The sequence below is a fragment of the Aplidium turbinatum genome, chromosome 4 (assembly GCF_918807975.1).
Source record: "Aplidium turbinatum chromosome 4, kaAplTurb1.1, whole genome shotgun sequence".
Classification (NCBI taxonomy): Eukaryota; Metazoa; Chordata; class Ascidiacea; order Aplousobranchia; family Polyclinidae; genus Aplidium; species Aplidium turbinatum.
In genome coordinates this window covers 3,107,841-3,128,384 of record NC_137475.1, presented here as the reverse complement: position 1 = coordinate 3,128,384, position 20,544 = coordinate 3,107,841, and the positions used below count along the sequence as shown (strand labels likewise).

General features: G+C 35.2%; 1 protein-coding gene across 2 annotated transcripts; it reads left to right on the top strand.

The window, feature by feature from the left end:
- Window positions 1-256: 256 nt before the first annotated feature.
- Window positions 257-20,484, top strand: LOC145769273 (uncharacterized). 2 transcript variants are annotated; one of them, XM_082580858.1, is made up of 15 exons: window positions 257-301; window positions 519-692; window positions 1,583-1,777; window positions 2,729-2,868; window positions 3,774-3,915; window positions 5,465-5,605; window positions 7,174-7,244; window positions 7,657-7,819; window positions 8,412-8,603; window positions 9,645-9,781; window positions 11,461-11,602; window positions 13,331-13,471; window positions 15,134-15,204; window positions 16,646-16,812; window positions 20,040-20,484. In XM_082580858.1, coding segments are annotated over exons 1-15 (1,896 nt in total). In that variant the 5' UTR covers window positions 257-282; the 3' UTR covers window positions 20,041-20,484. The 2 variants fall into 2 exon arrangements, with proteins under 2 accessions (XP_082436984.1, XP_082436985.1); XM_082580859.1 differs by lacking the exons at window positions 13,331-13,471; window positions 15,134-15,204; window positions 16,646-16,812; window positions 20,040-20,484 and adding an exon at window positions 11,890-11,936.
- The last annotated feature ends 60 nt before the right edge of the window (window positions 20,485-20,544 follow it).

The window sequence follows — 20,544 nt, the reverse complement described above, 5'->3', positions numbered from 1 at the left end:
TGTAAAAATGTATTTGTTTATTGCGAATTAAGACACCATATTGGACATTCACTGCAACTGACCAAAAAAAATATAATAAACGTGTAAGCTTAATAACATTCCCAAAAAAATGTTTCAACTTTTGAGGTTACATGAACATTGCACAATTTTGCTTGTTCAGAGAAATGTCTGACACGTGATCTTTCATTGCTTGAAGAAGGGAGGATATGTCGCAAAATGTGTCAATCAGACAGTGATTGCCGGGGAATGCGAAGAAGATGTCGATGCGATAACGCTTGTGGCATGTCTTGTTTCAATCCTGGTTTGTGCTTGATACAATTGTAAAGTGGATTATAACATTCATTGTACATGGTATATTTTGTAACTCAAATAATTTCTGCTGTTCAACTATAGTATACACATACAGTACTATACATTTGACTTTGATCTCATTATAGTTACTGCTGTTTAAACACAAAACTGATCATTGATTTTGACATAACCATTTTCTAATTGTTGTTTTTCTGTGGGGTTTGCAGTGGCGACTTGTAGACTACCTGAAATTCCCAGCAATGGAAACATAGATGGCGGTAACTCATACGGACAAGTACTAACCTACTCTTGTAACGATGAATATACCTTGATGGGGAACCAGAAGCGAACATGCAGGTCTGATAGAAAATGGAGTGGGCAAAGTCCGACTTGTATAGAAAGTAAGTAGCAAGTTATGAGTTTGCTGTTTTTGAATTGAAGACTTAAAATTGAAGAATTTAAAAACGTAAATTTGATTCAGTGATAAGTTAACTACATTTCTTTCATTATGTTTCACCATTAAAGACCTCAGTTAAAGAACCATTTTAGTCTAAAAAACAACTTTAAAGAAAAAGCAAGTTTAAGTGTTTTGGAAGTTGTTAAACCTTTTATTTCTATGCAAATATCAGCATGTGGCATGTGTTATAGCAAAATTAAGTCCTTTTATACAATTTTGCACAGCGCCATAGGCATTGTTAAAGAACATGTTTTTGATGATGACCTAATTTCCACAAAATGTGGCTTAACTGAGTAGTTTTTAAACTCAGGTCTTCAATTGCTCTATTTTTATTTTGCAAATCTTTTTATTTCAACTTAAAAGCGACTTGCTCCCACTAATGGATGTTTCATGTGATGTAAAATGATCACTGCTTGTTCTTGAACTGTCAACCTAACACACTATCTTGGTAGCCACTTTAACGTAACAACTTTTGTAACAGCTTGTAAGGCATAAACCAACCAGAACATGATTTAATTGGATACCTTCCAATTGTGACCCTTTAAGCACTCAGCCAGAGAGTTGATCAATGCTTTGAACGTTGCTAGGTGATTACAGAAGAAAAAAAAGTTGTGACAGGAGTGGAAATCGAACTCACGTCATCAAAATGAATTTCCTATACCTAACCTTCCAGGACATGCTTGTTACCGCGGAACGTTCACTCAATTTACATTCTATCAGAACTGTTCTATCAGAATCAGAACCAACAACGCAGCTTCTGATTGGTTCATGCTTTACAGGCGCTTACAAAAGTTGTTATGTTAAAGTGGTTACCAATTATTTTTTTATATTCAGTAGGCAGTTTGTGCGATGTTCCTGCGCAACTACAGTTTGGCACAATTTCAACTTCAACACCAAATCCTCGAGCTGGTGACAAAATAACATATTTCTGTGACGCTGGATACAGAACAAACAAAGATCGCTTGTATTTGTTGGACGCTACCTGTCAAAGTAATGGACAGTGGTCTGCTCCTGAACCAACTTGTCAAGGTATTATAACAATAACAGTACACTAACCAGGTGACAGTAATCCAACACAGTAGGTTAATATTGCACATTTCTGCCGCAAATCAATACTCCCGCAGTTTATGATCCGGGCAATATCAAAATAGAAAAATTCTGTGAAAAGTAAAATATTATACTATCAACAATCAATAATAAAGAAAACAGTTTTGTAAATGTGACGTACAGCCATGAACAATAGGTCATAAACGTCTACTCATAATCTGCTCAATACGTCATAAACGTAATAAAGCAATCTGTTACGCAGTTAAGTCAATGTACAGCGATACAATTCGAAATGCTAGTGTGCCGTAGTCCAAAAAAAGTTTGAAAACCACTCACCTGCAGAACAATCCTGGCATACTTAAACCTCAAAAGTAAAACTACAACTTATTGTAAGTTGAGAGCTAAAATTTTATAATGCTGATAAAAAAAGTGCAATTTCCTTCTTTGTGTTTTTGAAAAGAAATATTAATACAACGCCTTGCTCCTGATGTACTTATTGCATACGAAGGTCTAACAATTTGAGAAATGGCTCTGGATTTATAATTTTTTGCTTTTTTTAATGGTTACGTGATTAAGCTCCAGATATACACAATTCACGCAAAGTATAGCCAGTAGCCAGTTTTCTTCATCATTGGCCCTTGCCTGAATAAATCGTCGGCTACCGTGATTTTCTATAACGATCGATCGTCCATTGTTCTTATATCGTTGTATAATTTGAAAAATCCTAGTTTGTCCATATCAAAAAGATTCTTAAAAATTTCCAAACATGGACGACCCGGTGCATCCGAAAAACCTTAAAGGTAGTGCAACTTTCGTGGATTTGAAACAAGATTCTGCAAAACATGCTAAGAACATCAGCTTCTCAGAAACAAGTAAACAAACATCTTCAACCTCATGTGAATCGTGATGTTCATTGTTCAACCTGTATTTCAGATTTCCGAAATCGAAATAACCGAATTGACACAAACTATCTACCTGGACATGAATTGTATTTTGTCTTCGACCTTTCAAGAACAATAACAGACGAATCTCTGAACATATCTCTTGAGCTTGCAATTGGCCTTGTAAAGAAGGTAGTATACAATGAGTAATTTGTATTGTGAAGCAAAATGACGTTTATCCTTAAATGGCCATATTTTTGAAAAATCAAGCTTTTCTTAATATAAGAATAAAAAGAATATATATCGGTAACCCTTCAAAATCATGTAACTCAGCACAAAGTGAAAGTTACATTATTTTAAAACTCATTGTGTTGAAAGAAAATGCCCAACAAGGCATTATTAACTGCAGACAGCGGCCTATTGTTTCGGTCTTGGGGATATCTTCAGTGTAATCGTAGTAGCTTCGTTTGGCATTTTCACACTTGAAGCTCGTTGTCTTTTAGCCAATTTTTATATATGCTTCTGCATAAGTAAGCTGTGTTGAAACCACCGGGTAGTGCAGTCCACGGCCAGTCTAAAATTAAATAATCAACAGTTTGCCCGTTTTTTTTTTTTGCAATTGGCAAATATAAATGGTAACCACATACAGTATATCATGTTCTACATTATTTACTGTAGCGCAGCCTCTATTCCTGCCACATGCATTTTTTACAGAACAATCACCATTTGACAAATACTGTCTACTTTGAAATTCTTTAATGACATCACATTTAAAAAAATTTAGTAGGCAATGTTTCCTAAACAAGGAGTCACAACCCAAAAATGGTTGAAAGGTTAAAAAATGCGTCCTGCTGGGACGAATCTGCCAGAGTGATGAAATTGTACAGTATATGCAGGTTGTCTGTGTCTTGGGTGGCAAGATATTCACTAAACTCAAATTTTAGTAGTGCTCAATAAAGTTCAGGGATCACTTAGTCAGAGGTTATACGTAGAATAAAAGGCACAATTTATAAGACCTTCCCAATCAAAGTGGAGGTTCAACGTTTCCGTATTGCCATGTTACATTGCATACTAACAAAATCAAATTTCCATTTCAGATGCAAGCAAATGCTGCTGGAGATATTTCTTACAGCATAACAGTCTTTGCATCTCAAGAGATATCAATAACGAGTATCATACGATTTCCGAAACCTCCACAACAGATTATCGAAGATTTGAAAAACATAGCTACAATCCGGCGTAAGAGTTAACTACTACCAGCAATCAAAGAGTGTTTGTTTTTATTATCACAAACAGTATGAATATTTGTAGTGCGCATGAGACGTGGCATTGGACAAGGCGTTGGCTTTCCAACAATGCGAACCTGATTGGACACCCGGCAGAAGCTGGTTGTAAGTACAGCTCACCTCTACTTAGGGTGTAATAAGTTGGACGGCCTTGTTTTCTGAAGAACATGCGGCCGAGAAAAAGGAACTGGCCACCTTATCATCGTTAGTGTCAAAGGCTTACTGTGATAGGAACCTTATCTTCTCATTTCACGAAGCTCAATAACTGAGTAGGTCAATGGGTCCACTTTTACTACCAATGCCCACCATTTATCCTCCTCACCGTTGGATAGATACTTTCACCAAGAAGCTTAAATGAAGAAAAAAAGCAAGATTCTAGTTACAAATGCTAAACTTTTTCACCAGAATGCAATTCTAATGTCGTAACATTATATAAGCTGTTCAGAATAGACGCAATAATTAAAAAATTATTACCACAAACAAGATCAAAAATTGAAAAAAAACAATTTGGAGGTTTGCTAATTTTTTTTAAATATAAACACTAAATTATTGAAACGCTTAGACCGAAATTTTGTGAACAATTTTACTTGAAGATTGCGAGTAGAAAGTTGCTCATGGTAACTCGAAGCTGCAGGTTTTAGTCTAACTCTTTGCAGTAGCTATTATCAGAAAAAAATAAGCCTAAAGTGGTAAAATATTAATCATTGTTTATTACAAAAATACATGGAAAATCAGCAGAGCCCTATTGACATATGTATTTCGCTCCAACCATAGAGCATCAATAGTGCCTTATTCAAATAGAATATATTTGAATATTTTATTTCTATTTGAATAAGGCACTAATGATGCTCTATAGTTAGAAAGAAACGCATATGCCAATAGGGCTCTGCTGACTTTCCATGTATTTTTGTAATACAAAATGATTAATTGATACTTGATGGAGAATCGCTGGCCTGCTGCTTCTTAGTCAGGAGATCCCCTAGCCTATCCTTAATGAAAATCAATATATGTGGTAAAATATTTATAGTAAAAGAAGCACGAAATTACTTCACTACTTTTAGACTCGCTTTATTCAGACGATAGCTCCTTTTTTTCCCTAGGCAATTAAATGTCATGTGATTTTGCCTCTCCTCTGCCTTGCCGTTTCATTTTTATGCGTTTCTCTTTTCGATATTTTTGTATGGAGATTAGATCTGTAATTTCAATTTATGAAAAACATCAGTCAGTTGGTTACTTGAAAAAGCCTAACATGAGTATGGCCGAAAACGTTTGCAATCTTTAGTTTGTTTTCATGTTATTATGTTAAATGCCGTCTGGTTGTTAGGTTTTATTTGACCTGAAAAGAGTTAGACGATAACCTGCAGCTTCAAACTTCCATAAGCATTGAGCAACCTGCTCGCAATCTTCAAGTTTTGTACCACCAATGAACTCTTCAACTTTTTCTTGTAAACAGACATGGCAACATATGTAGAAAAAGTCATCATATAGCTGTACAACCTTAGGACGACTTCAGGATGAAATACGCCTTGGAAGACACACATACAGAGCAATACGTTATTTGGAGGGAGAATTGGAATTTTCATACGTCGCCGAGAATGTCGTTGGAATGCCAAAACAGCGGCATGTCTTCTTATTCATTGGAGGTATAGCAAAATTTCTAAACTATGCAGAAGCATGTCTACATTATTTGCAGTGGGTGTGATGGTTGCTCATTAATTAAGCTGGACTTAATTTTTTCTTCAGTGTATGGATATATATAATGATACGGTACTACGCATCATGAAATGCTCCGTTAAAGATATATTTTTATTTTTTATATTTATAACATTAATATATTCTTCAATTAAAGATAGCAATAATTGTTTTAACGTAAGATAAGAGTAAATTTGAATCAGATAGATTATTTTACACTGCAAGTTGTGTATTAGAGTACAAAATTAACAGTACAAATTAACAGTATAAAATAAACAGTACAAAATTTCGCTTAGAATGTCCATAGTTATGCGAGCCTTTTCTACTGCTTATATATGTTAACTTTGATTTGTGACTTCATAAAGTACAACTGAAGTTAATTTTTTTCAGTGGTTAGCTGAACTGTTATGGACTTGAATAAACTGCAAAAACCATTTAGTCAATTTCATATTCTTATCATTTGCTATGCTCTCTCTTAAAAGCAATCTCCCTATAGGTAGCCCATAAATAAAATCTTGACGTGCATTTTTTTTTTCTACACTCATTACAATTTTTAACTCTTAATATTTCTCTTGCTGCATTTCACCAAACAATACCATGTTCATTGTATTATATATTCTATTATACATTTATTACATTGTACATTATAATATAAAGTAAATTGAATCACTATTATCAAAGTAGCTTTACAGCCTTCTTCATACTTTGCGGGATCATCAGAATGTGCTTGCTGTAAAGGTTGCTTTGATAATAGTGATTTAATTTATTTGAATTATGCAATAGATTGAGTTTCGCTTTTGATCGCTGCTTAGGCCTACTTCACAATGTAGATATTAACGACCTGTTTCAGCCTGGTGCTGCGCTGTGCTATGACGAATGGTGTTGAAGTCAGTGTGTCGTTGCTTTATGTAGTTCTTTTCTTTTCCTTGAGGCAGCTGTCTTGAATGCTGTCTGTTGACTTCATGTGCTGTCAGACGTTATTGCTGTTTTGTCGAATCAGTTGAGCAATAGACATATAGAGCCGCATAAAACAACCACACACTAACTTCGACACCATTCGTCATAGCACATGCTTAGGGAACAACAGTGTTGCAAAACCAAGTGCAATTCGCTATTACCACAGCGAACTCGCAGCATCAGGCTAAAACAGGTCGTTAATATCTACATTGTGAAGTCACTTAAATTAGCTCTGCTTAGCATTGCCCTTAGCATTGAGCACCTTTTTGTGGTATTAATAACATTTATCGTAATAATATAAATATATAACAATTGATACTATTATTATGTATTAATTACTGATATGGTATATTAATAGAATAATATTATAACATAACATTATTTAATCTAACATCAGATCCCTTTTCTGCTTCTTGTTTTCTTTGTTGTTTAGTTTTAAGTGAGGTTAACTTGTTTCGCCAGCTGTGCTAAAGATCTCTGCCTCTAACTACTTTCAGATCAAAGCCTACGTGACGTAATACAATGTTGTTGCTTTTTTTATCTATTTATGTATTGTCTAAAGGGAGACGTAACGAAGGGGCCCGTTTTCAGCGGAACATCGATCGCGTTTCATCACGGCCCAACCCACCTCATGTGAGAATTACCTTCAAAATTTTGAATCCACTTTGTCTTATTAAGCTTCAATCAACAAACGTTTTATTGAATGTTCTGACGTACATTTGCTATGTGGTCACTGCCTGATCCATTGTATCATCGCAAACAAGCCGCGCGTGTATCATGAGGGAAATGGTAAAATAAATGCAGAATATTAGTTACAAAACTTTTGTTATCATAATAACCTCTTACACAACGCTGTCATGTTTTATATGTTGCTTTACCTTAAATTTTTTAAGGTTTTGCTTTTTATAAGCTAAGATTTCGTCAATGTCACAATTGTAGGCTAATTTTTGATACTTTTAGACGGAGCAGACAACAAATATTAAAATTACAGGCAACTTTATAAAATTTGATTCTTACATAATTATATAATACTGTATACTTTCAGTTCTATGTCGTCACCACGTGTGCGAAATGCCTTAACCCAGAATTACGCAGCGAATCTTACAACGAGTTGGTTGGATTGGCTGCCAACAAAATCTTCAACGTTTTTCTTTTGGAAAGCTATTCAGCAGTTTCAAAACTGGTTGATGTACTTACAGAAGCCAAAGGTGGGACAAAATTATTCTTAAATTTGTTTATTAAAACTATTTAACATAACAAAATATCTTTCAACTAGATCAATTGATAGATCATCAACATTATTCCCAGTTATTATTATTGTTCAGTAGTTGATTTTCACTTGAAAATGTTTGCATCAACACGTACGCATTAGTCTATTCCATCTTGTGATGCTGTTGGATAGAGATTTGATTTGATTTATTGATTACCTAGATTACATGCAGAGGTAGGACTTTGATTTGTGTTTTCAACTTACTCCCATACATCATGTCGGCAGCCGATTGCAAACCGGCAAGAATTGATTGCGATAGACACGTGTTTCACCCATGGTGCCCTGACTCACCTGTATCGCACTACTGGTTCATACCACAGAATTACGAACGCTGCCATCACTATTCGCAATTTCCCCCTGAGCGAGTACTCAGCCTTTGTGCTAATTGCCAGGACGATCGCTCCTTTCTACACAAAATGCTCCCAACTAGTCATGCACAAAACCAAATTCAGATGGTGTTCAAATTATTTGAGCTTTTTATAGTTTTTTAAATCGTATAAATTGAATTCAAAATTATTTATGTTTGCCAGTGACCACGTGCCCCGTTCCTAACCGGCTTGAAAATGGGATTATAACAGCACAAATCTCAGAACTCTCCGTTGGTGAAGATTTCCGTTATGTTTGTTATCCAGGATATGATATAAACAGGCGAGATTTTCAATACCTTAGAGCACAGTGTTTGGAGAACGGAAGTTTATCGGTTGAGCAACCAACTTGCCAAGGTAGGCCTACATAGAATTTAATTTATAAATCATTTTTTGTACGGTAGTCCTGTCATTTTAATATAGCATACAAATGCGATAAACTAAAAGCGGCATAAGACTCAGTTGAGTAAAACATTTGGTCATCACTTCTTGCAAGGATGTCCTTATCTATCACACTTTGCAAGGTTTTATAAATATTACCAAGTGATGCTAACATTATGACTAAAGCAGGGATTTTTAGAAGTTCTGGATGCGAAGGCGCCTGCTCACTGCTCGGAGTAGTGTGCATTATGCAAAACTGTTGCCAGATCTTTTCGTTAAAACGCTGTTTTAGTCAGCTCAAAAATGAACAAAGCTTTTAAAAGCTTTAAAAAATTAATTCAATGCCATCTACCATGCTCATCAACTGGCCTAATTGTACGACCGAATACAATTAAAATAACTTTTGGTGTTAATGACTTTTTGTAACAATTTGGCCTGTAGAAATTACAACTTGAAATAAAATAATAAATCCAATATTGAATTTATTAATGTAAGAATTTGAAAGCTAGTTGTTGATAAATTGATTGTTTTGTGTAACAGTAGCTCATTTACTAAATTTACATTTTCACGCTGCAGCTTAATTGCTTTGAACAGCATTACTTTGCAAACATTATTAGATAAATTAATTAAATTTGTTGGATTTTACAAATTTTGGAATAGATTTAACTGGAAAACAAGGGTTTACTTCTGAGCTGACAAAGAATAGAAGTTTTAGATGAAAATCATCTGGAAACACTATGTCTTAATGCACCCTATTCTGAACAAGTGCCTTCGCATCCCGTACTTCTAAAAATCCCCGGACTAAAAGTATTTAAAAAGATTATTTGTAGGTAGGAATAATCAATATTATATCATTGTTCAAAACCTCTAAGTTTTCAAGATTTGACAAATTAGGCCACCAGATAAGTAACTTTTCGGCAGGAAGACTGCGATGAATTTGTGACCTCACTGAGTTTTGAAACTACTATCTAATCAACGCCATTCCGTAACTAAATACTGGTCTATACTCATATTTAGAAGTGAGTGGCAGTTATTGGATTGATCCAACCTATCAATACGGCCACGAAATCTACTTCATGTTTGACTTGTCAAGTGGAATAACAGACGAAGCGTTAAACTTGTCTTTAACGTTTGCAATCGAACTGGTGGAAAGGGTAAATATAGTAATTCTGTTAGTTGAGCAAATGTATCAATTTTCCTTTGGGATTTCTTACTTTACTCAATGATAAAGGTTGATAGGCTACATACAGTATCTATTGTATTACACTGCTTCAGACAAAAAGAATGATACATTTATATAATTGTATTTTACAAACCTAGAATACCTAACAATTTTTAACCCCAGGAGCCCAGAGATTCCACATAAATAGTTTCAACAACCTGGCATTCCAATACAATTCAAAAATTTTCCTTCTTTCACTGAGTTTCTTTATGTGAAGATGACGTAGACCTAAAAAAAAGAAAAACTGCCACCGCATCGGGGACGTTTTAGTTGTAGGCTATTCTTCAGAACTATTATTATCTGAAATTGACATTAGACCGATCGAGCGAAATCGTTGCATTTCAGTTTTTCTTCTGAAACTCGGTAATCAAGGAGGACCACTTCCACCCTTCCTGCTTCCGAAAACTCTTCAAGATTCGGTGGCATGACAAAGTTCCAGACACCAAAGTTCTAAGTAAAGAAAACATGCCTAGCACTTTCACCACCATGAAATAGGTACAAATAAGATTGGCAGGCCACGTCCACCGGATGCTGAACCATCGTATTCCAAAACAACTTATGTACGGTGAACTAACAAACAGCAGACGCCAAGTGGATGGTCTAAAAGAACGCTTTAAAAACACTTTGAAAGCCTCTATAAAAGAATTTTTTATCGATGTTGATTCTTGGGAAGACTTAGCAGCAGAACGACCAACATGGCGCAGTACTGTTTCTGAAAGCACAAAATCAGCCGAGAAACAACGTGCGCTATCTGCTGTCAAAAAAAAAAGGGAACAGCGCACGATCCGAGCCTTGAACAAGAACTCCAGCCAACCATCTTTCCCGTGTCAATCTTGCAGCAGAAACATCACCGCGCAGATACGCCTCATCAATCATCCACGCACCCATGCACACCAATCACATACTACTAAAGCTTGATTGATTCAGTCTCGTTGGTTATCTTTGAAAACGAAGGGCGGACATCATCATCATCATAATCACGCAAATGAAATCATAGTGATCAAAGTAACTTTATTTGCAAGTTAGAATCCTCAGAAGGCTTTGAACAACGTGTAAAATCGATAGTCAAGTATCAAAACCTACAGAACAAATCCGACAGCCGTCTCTAATGGATCACACCAACCCCATCAAAGCCGTTCCAGTAATGCCAAACCCTATAGTAGACCTAAAGCGTCGGAGACAATAAAGAAGAAAAATCCGTTTCATGATCATGGCTGAGCTTCAAAAATATATGGGGGTTGCAAATAGTATAAAGAAAGGTCTTCAATTACCGGGCTGCGACCCAGCACCGGATCGCAAAACGTTTTCTACCGAGTCTCGACTACACACGTCCAAAATGGCCGCCAAAAGTGCGAGTTTGATGAAAGTATGTTCTTAGCCTGAGAAAAAAATTGATTACAGTGACAACAATTATAGCTATGCACTAAATATGTACCTATAACCTTGTGTAGCGTATATCTATTTTAAAGCAGTACCGAATCCAAGGGCAGGATAGTTGGTTACAAATTTTAGATTTGTGCAAAATGTTCTCGCTTTGCTCGCTCACACTCATGCGTGTCGTTTACATCATAAACGACATACTTTGTTTTTAATAGCAACGTTTGGTTGCAGATGAAAATTAGCTCTTCTGCATTGATCGACTATGGAATATTTGCATTTGCATCTGAATCCAAGTCTATTGTGAGCACTGCAGATATTCAACCTCTTCCAGAAGAAATAATTGCGTCTCTTAAAAATATAGCAGTTGACCGGCGTAAGTGTACGAGTTTTCATGTTTCAAACTTACGTACTTTGCAAGTATGAAGCAATTTAATTTTATCGGTAGCCTACTATTTCAATACCGTTCATTTAGACCAATGGTTCTCAACCTTTTTAAGCCACACACTGTTTTCACACGAGTATAATGACTCGCGGTATCAAATATAGTCTATGTGAGTTAATAATCAGTTAGTCTAAAATAACACCTCCGTAAACTTAACAAAAGTAGTTGTTTATTTTTCACACGCTTTGAAAATCGTAATGAGAACCTTTGTCTTAAAGTTGTTTCACAGGTTTGTCACAATTAAGAATTATAGCATGCCATGCGCGTTTGGTGCCGTCCTAGACTTGAACTTGGTTGCGATACTTGCAATTTTAATCAAAGGTAAAGTTCCGAATCCAACTTTACGCAGGCACGTAGCTGCAAAGAGCAAAAGGACTTTTGTTGCCTGCTTTTTGAGTGAGTAGTTTTGACTCTATTGATTGAACATTTGACCACAATTGAGTCCGGAAAAGAATTTTAAAGTGTATTTCCACAATTGGTGACTTTGCAACTCAACAAATTGTTCTGTGATCTATTTTTAATGAAACCTGTATCGCTGGTACCTCCAATAGACTTCGTACCCAACTAAATGTTTGACTGCAATTGTCAGTGGTCGAGTGGTTAGCGCGTTGGGCTCGCAGTCGAGAGCCAGCATGTTCGACTCCAGCCACCCGCACTTGCTGTTGTTTCTCTGGGCAAGAAACTTTACGATAATTGCCTTTACCCAGTGATCGATTTCGAGTAATGGGTAGTACCAAATTTAAGTCATAAGTAGAGTAGACAACCGGAAACAGACATTGCAGTCGGCTGCAGCGTGGGTCTGGTGTACGTCGGAAAGCGTACACCGATGCATAGCGCTCAAGTCCGCTTTCCCGCAATGCAGGATAAATATAATAAAACAAAAACAAACTTGGAAACATAATACTCTCAGGTAACCTTATAAAGAAGGATTTGATTCGGTAACTTGAATCGACGAACAGCGTGAAAATCCAAATGTTTCTCTTCTGCAGTGAGTTAACGTCAAAAACGTTTTCGATATGAAAAATGATATTTAAAAATCTGAAAAATTTTTTCACCCTTCCATAAGGTAGACAAGTTCAGCTGGTTTAGCTTATGTAACATGTAACAAAAGACAGCTTCAGATAGCCAAAAGCAAACACTTACAGTACATGTCTGAAAAAAATTATTCAAAAAGATATTGATCTTACATAGAACAGCAGTCTCTCGAGCAACTTCCTCTTCATAAAATGACTGCGTGATACCACAAAGAACTCTAGAAGCAAGCAACAAAAGCCTTCTTTTGCCTTTTCCAAACACGCTCGGGTGCGAATTTTCGATACCAAAAATATATAATTCATTATGAAAAATATTATAAAAAAAAAAATTATTATAAAAAGTAAATTTATGTTTTCTAAACTTGATGTGCTCGCCGATTCATTCACAACCATCAGCGGACTCATTCGAGTCAAAGATTGATTTAGAAATAGCCATGCCGTGTTTTCTAACTAGAGCCTTCTAAAAGAAAACAATGCACTGGCTAATTTTTAGTTTGTAAGTGTCAAATCATTTGGAATTTGTTGTAGAACTTTGTTTTATGTTTATTTACTGTTTTCATCAGACAAATAGAGAAATGTTTGAACGATTTGTTTGGCTTAGTGAGACAGATTGTTTTTGTTACAGGATTGATTCAAAGAGAAATACGAAGTGGGCGAAATACGATGAAAGCTCTTAACAGTTTTTCAAGTGATTTGGAGGTTTCCATTGCTCTTGATTCTAGAAGACCGGGGTCAAAACATAGGCACGTGTTACTGCTAATTGGTGGTAAGTCATTGTTGAGTACAAACAGACAGATTAACATCAATAAGTTGCCAAAGATTGACATATAGAGTGACATTTTCCTGTAGCAACTTGGTAGCAAAATTTCTGCTTGTACAAGTAAAGTTTTCTACGCTGTTGTTTTGTTGGACGCTTCAAGAAAAACACATCTCTACAAAAACAACAAAAACAGAACGTATTAAAAAAAATACTAACATAGCCTACATTTTTGCTTTCTCTCTCTAGAGCTATAAATTGGCTAGAATTAAAGTCCTAACGTCAAATCGTAATAACTGCAAAATATGTAGTCGGGTTCTAGTACATTATTATGGTACATTAAATGGATTGAAATTTTAGAAAGACAATCGACGTGTCTTCCTTCAAGCAAGTGGCTTGACAAGACCCGTTTATTACTTTCAAAAGGTGTCAAATCCATGTTCTTCTAGGCGTATTTCAAGCGCTGTAGCCTCTCGACCAAGCAGTCGACTAGTTCATAGTGATAAGTAATAGGTCCCATACTCAGTCATTGAGCCTTAGGGAATGAGAAAATAAGATTTTCATTATACTTCTGAGGGTGGATTCGGCACCGGTGATGGAAGATATGCCGGTTTCTTTCGTTTGGCCGCCTTTTTAACAGCAACTACGCCAATCTAATTGATAACACCCTGAGGAAGTGGAGTTTCTGAATCTTTATCCCCGGACTAACAAAGCCTTGATTGGTTATTCCTGGTAGTTTCGCATACTTGTAGAGGCTCCTGACGCAGGGCCGGTTACAGAGATTGACAAAGTGAAGTTTTCCGATTGTCGAAGTGTTGTTGCTGGGGAATTATTTCATTCACTAGGAGCCGCTGACCTAAAAAGAGCAGACCTGAAATGCGTTGCTCAAGTGCACACACAGAGAATCCGCGCAACCAGTGAGCTAACGGACGGACTATAATGCTGTTTTTGCCTTTAACCTTATATTAATACGAGCTGTTTTCGTAAGCGGAAAGCACGTCACGGGCTATCTTATTCTTAGCCCCGTGCTAATTAATCGCTAATAACGGGACCTATGAAAATCACAGAGCCAAAATATTTTACAAGATCATCGCCATGTGTAGACTATTGTGCGTATAGAAATTAAATTTTTACCCAACAAATTTATTGAAGTAAATTGTTTGAGATGAAAAAATGTCGGAAGTCGGTTTTTATTCTAATTTCGGGAAAATAGCTTCAAAATTGAAAATTTTAAATTATAACATAAAGTAGGCTACTGTTAAACTAAACAAAAAATTACTTTTTCTCATTAATATAAGCCATTTTTAGGCGGTTGTGCAATTCAAAGTAATTGCACTAACATTTATATTGCACTTACATTAACGTATATATAACTGGCATTGCACGAAAATGTCTAGCCACCTGAGACGAAATGCTTATTGTGAAGGGCAAGAAGGTAGAAAAATGACCAGTTTAGCTTTAGAAAATTCGCAAGGAATAAAAACTAAAAGCCAAGAAATTTCACATTTCTAGCATATTTCCTTCTAAGAAATATTTCACCACTAGAGTGGGGCGTCTTCATAAAACCCCCTGTTGCTACAGATAGGGTTAAATGATGTAACTTTGTAATTTTTAGATGTTTACATGTTACAAAAATGAGCAGTTTGAGTAAAATTGACACGTTATTTTTAGGTGGACACAATGAAGGCGAACGACCCTCGAATGAGGTTTTTAGATTGCGCGCTCGAGATAATCCACCTTACGTAAGTGATGATTCCATAAACTAGCAATAGTACCGTAGTAGCTTTAACCCTATTCGGACTAAGCTATTTTTGTGAGGTAATGGCCTGACGTGTGGACTTATTCCATCCACACATTCATTTGCTAATAACTTTTGATATAAAAACGTTACGAGGTTGCTTTTTTCGCAAAGTTAAAGCAAAATTATTGACAAACTGGTTAAAATTTTAAGTGGTCACACATACTCTACCAGTTATTTGCTATTGATTTTTTGCTAAAAGTAGTCATTTTTTTTTAAATTTTTCTGATGTCTCCGTCATAATCTCCTGAAATCGTTAATATCTTCGTAAAAGGCACACGGTCCAGTCATGCATGTAATCCGAAATGGTCAGTAGTCATGTAGGTCACGCAGTAAATCTTGGAAGGCACAAAACAATACAAATGTTTGCTAACTTGCTTGTACAAGATGATAAAGTTTTTCAGATGACCTGGCAATTTTAGGAGTAGGGTGTCAAAAACTGCTGATAACTAAAAAACTATACGACATAAAAATGTCATTTTATTACTAAAACAAAGATGAATAATTTATAGGAAAAGTCATAAAACTTCAGTCAATTTGAGCCAGTAACTTTTAAGTAATCGATGAAAGTTTTAGGTATGGACGGAACCCATCCACCCGTTAGTCCGAATAGGGTTAATGTTGATAGTAGCTCTTTTTTGTAAAATTTTCCTTTTTACACTTTACACTTTTACAAATCTCTTTACACCGAGACGTGAAGAATAAGTGCAGAATGGTGAAACAGTGGCATTACACTTGAATACTATTGAGTGAAAACAAAAAAATGAAACGGAGAAACTGTAAAACCAATCTTTTTTATAATTTTTGTATAGCATATGAGAAATTGAGAAAATCTGAGCATGAGGAAATGAAGTTAAGGATGCAAATTAGTAAAAACGTCATGACTAATTTGTCTTCAAAATAATGGTATCACTTTTTTAGTTGTCAAACAGCAACTAGAATCCACAAATATCCTTTTCAAAACAACACATGTTTGGGAGATATCACAAAGTCGGTGATTTTCCAGCATTTTAGCATAGATAATAAAACGACACTTCTCAAGTTGTTGCACTAAATAAAATATTTTAACAACATTTCAATCATCTTTTTTCAGCTTGTATCTATCAATTAATATTGCCAGCATTGGCTTATGAAACGTGCTAGAGAATGTACCAAGTTATAATTACCAAATTAAAACCATTTTCACAGTTCTTGCAAAGCTTTTGTGTATTGCAGAAGAATCATTATCGTTTTCTAATACCATTCTTATTTCTTGCATTGTAGCCTATTATTGGATTTTATTGCTACTGTTCATGAAACGATTGCAACAGAAATTTAAGGATTCCAAGTTAAAATTACAAACGATTTTTACGATCTGGTTGACTATACTTTTTTTTTATTCTTAGTTTTACGTCATCACCGATTGTGTCACGTGCGTGAACCCCAATGAAGACGAAAGATCATACAACCAGCTACTATCGTTAGCTGAAAGCAGAACGAAAAACTTGATACTTCTGGAGAATCTCACGTTCAGCTCAAAACTAGTAGATCTGTTCACCAATTCACAAAGCTGGTAAATATTTTGTTTAAACATTTTTACAGGATTTTAGTTTAATAGTTCAAGAGCATCAGATGTTTGAACGTAGCGTGCTGATAAGCAAGTAATAAAACTAGTTATTTTTCACATGCTAAAACATAATTTTTGCATGCAAATTTACTGCTGTTTGATTTGAATAGTAATCAGATCAGTAATCAGTGATCAATAATCATTTTCAAATTAAGGACAGGACAGATCCGAGTTGGAAAGAATACATTGAAGACTTATATGTGGACCATGGCCACCTAAAGATACGGCCTGATTTGTCACATTTTGCAGAAATTTCCAGGTTTTTTCTAACTTTGGGCGAATGTTTAAATAAATTTTTCAAAAAATTAGATTTTTACGCTTTCTTTATTCTTTTCCCCAGATGACACAATAGGTTTTAACATTCTCACATGTTGAAAAACAAAGAAAATTTGATTTTGTAAATTTTAGTCAGACTGTTAATTTTCAATAACAGTCTGATTTTGCGTTTTTCAACTTACTTTTTCTCATTTGCTACTGCTTCCCCAAGGCAACAAAAAAGTTTTATGTCATTAGGAAACTGCAAAAAGTAAAAACATCTTAAAAAATGTCAGTCAAGCACTAGCAGTAGCTGTAATCAAAATCTGCAAAATGTGACAAATCAGGCCGCATCTCCAGGTGGCCATGTGTGGACCCAGAAAGAACAACAAAACCATTTGAAATTTGTGAACCACTTTCAGGCCCAACTATTTAAAAAAATAAAAGCACATTTTCTGTAAGTAAAACAAAAATAAAAAAAGCATCAAGCCCAGGCGAAATAAGCACTGAAATGACAAAAGCACTGGATGACATAGACATCAACCTCCATCGTGCACTCTTCGACAAAATATATGACACCGGTGAAATTCCAACTGATATGACAAAATCTATTTTCATTAAAATTCACAAGAAACCAGGCACAAGAGAATGCTACGAACAACCCACAACTAGTCTAATGTCCCATATTATTAAAATACTGCTGAGTGTCATCATGAACAGAATTAGAAAAACAAATTATACCCAGAAATAAACGAATGCCAATATGGGTTTATGTCTGGAAAAAGAACAAGGAATGCGGTCTTCATTTTGAAAACCTCGCTAAAAGATTAATCGAAAGACAAAAAGATCTGTAGGCTACTTGTGCTTCATCGACTATAAAAAACCTTTTGATAAAGCCCAACACAATGAAATGTTATGCTTGCTCGACCGAATTGAAATTAACGACAAAGATTTAAGACTTGTCGATCTAAAATTGACCGAATTAAAATTGACGACAAAGATCTAAGAATTATCCAAAATTTATCTTACGAACAATCAGCTGCTGTCAGGATTAATGATGGTTGCAATGACTATACGCCCATTCAAAAAGGAGAAAGACAACACTGCGTGCTCTCACCCGACCTTCGCTTATTATACAGTTAAGATAAGGCTTAGAGTTTTAAATTGCTATATTTATCCTGTCATTCAATACAACTTTAACACCTGAAATATCTTAACAAAAATGGCTTAAAATATTAATGCTTTTAAGATGTGGTGTTTCTGTAGAAGGCAACGTAGCCTATTCCATGGCTTATAAAGAAGACAAGCAAAGAAGTTTTATAACAAGTCAACCAAACCAGATCTCTGTTTGAAAATATTAAAACAATACCATATAAATTTCTCGGCCATGTAATAAGAAATCAAAAGCTGGAGCATCTTTCTATAGCTGGTAAAACGTTTGAAAGTGGGCATCTGGCAAACAAAGACGAATTCATCTGAAACAATTTAACGACAAGGCAGAAACAATCATTCATGCAACATATCATAGGAATAGTTGGTTTAATTATATTAATCAGAGGCCGTCGATGCTTGTATCCGGCAACTCAATTGAAGAAGAAGTAATCAGATTGGTTAAATTCGCTCGTGTTTTCCTCAGTGAAGTAAATTAAATATCCACACACATTGTATGTATTACACGTTTGTTTTGTTTAATCCGATGCATGGAACCTGATTAAATTGCAATAGCCTAACTTATTGCATAACTTTCAGACTAATTTCTCAAAATGTTTAATGCGATGATTCACCAACTTTTAACAAAATGAAAACAAATCTACGTAAGCTGCTATGAATGTGAAAATAGGATTTCTCTTATTGGAACCTTTTCAGTTTTAATAAACGGTTAAATAGAATCATTTTAAATTAAATCAAGTAAAAACCACTTTAATTTGTTTCTCTTGTCAGTAGGCTATCTTATTTCAGTTTCTCTTCTTTCTCCGTAATGTCTTGTTTCAGTTGTATAAGCGCTCTTTTGTGTATACTGTAAAAGAAACAAAAAACGGCAAGATCTAATGGCGCTGGCTTGACTTTCGGTGTGTACGCAACGCATTTCAAAGACAGCGGTACCCATTGGACAGAATAATTGACAGGCATCACTTCAATCAAGGTTGCCAATTTGACATAATTGATACCAAATTTCATAAATTTGGCATATTTTTTGATGTTTGGCATGTAAATTTAGTGTTTGGCATGTAAATTTAGTGTTAGGCATGTAAATTTTAATGTTTGGCATGTAAATTTGAAAATCGTCCAAATCTCTTGCCAGCAAGGTTGCCAATTTGGCATAGTTTTTGTTATTTGGCATGTGAATTTTGTGTTCGGCATATTTTTGTAAATTTTCATATTTCAGCATATTTTCAGTGAAGTTAATGATTTGACTGAAAATAAATAATTTTGAGCTGTTTGCTCTGAATTCTGAAATGTATCACACATTACGTGAATAAATTTGGGTTCTTTTTAAAGCTGATTATTTGTAGTTGGTGCAGTTTACACAATTATTTGATAGTTGTAAATATTTTGTTTAAATTTTCAATTTTTATTATCAAATTTTGACCTTGAATTCTTGCATTTCTAATTTGGCATATTTTTGGCATATTTTTCACTAAAATTTGGCATATTTAGGGATTTAAAATCTGGCAACCCTGACTTGAATAACAAGCGAGCATTTCAGTCGGTCAATCTTGGTAACTAGGTATGGGTCAGTGGTTCAAAGCCTGCACAAGCATGCGAAAGTGCAAGGATTTGGCTTCTAGAGGCTTCTAATCGGGAGAATGATCATTCTACAATCGCTACATTATTCATTTAGCCTACAGTTTGTGAGACATCGACTATTGGCGAAAACGAAACCTTTTTCCAGAATCATTTCTATCATTTTTTTGCAGATATCGCTCTCCTATGTCGCCTGAGAACCACGTGACCCAATCAAGAGAATAACTGAAGAATTATTGAAGCAACTCATCGTCTTTCTTGATTTCACTGAGTGAATAACATTGCGTTGCAAAACGGCACTTGATTGTCATGACCACATTTATTGCATTACAATGCAACTGTTTGTGAGGTTTTCAAATTTTTATTGCCTCTTTGTTGCCAAGAACGTTCAAACTGGCTTAATTTCTGCGTAATGCCTGTAATAATTCTTCCACATATTGTGTTTAGAACAAAAAATATATATAATAATAAAAACTACTGTTTGCTTAATTTAATTGCATATTGGAAATAAATTTCTGTGAAGTAACGTTATCAGTTTGCAAGCAATTGGAAGCAAAACCAAGCAAATTTTGCCATTAATGACGTTCTATTTGTGTTTATATTCTGTACGTTATCTTTGACCGTTTTTATACTGTATGAAAAATATAAAATTTTAATGAAAAACGTGAAACTTGAACG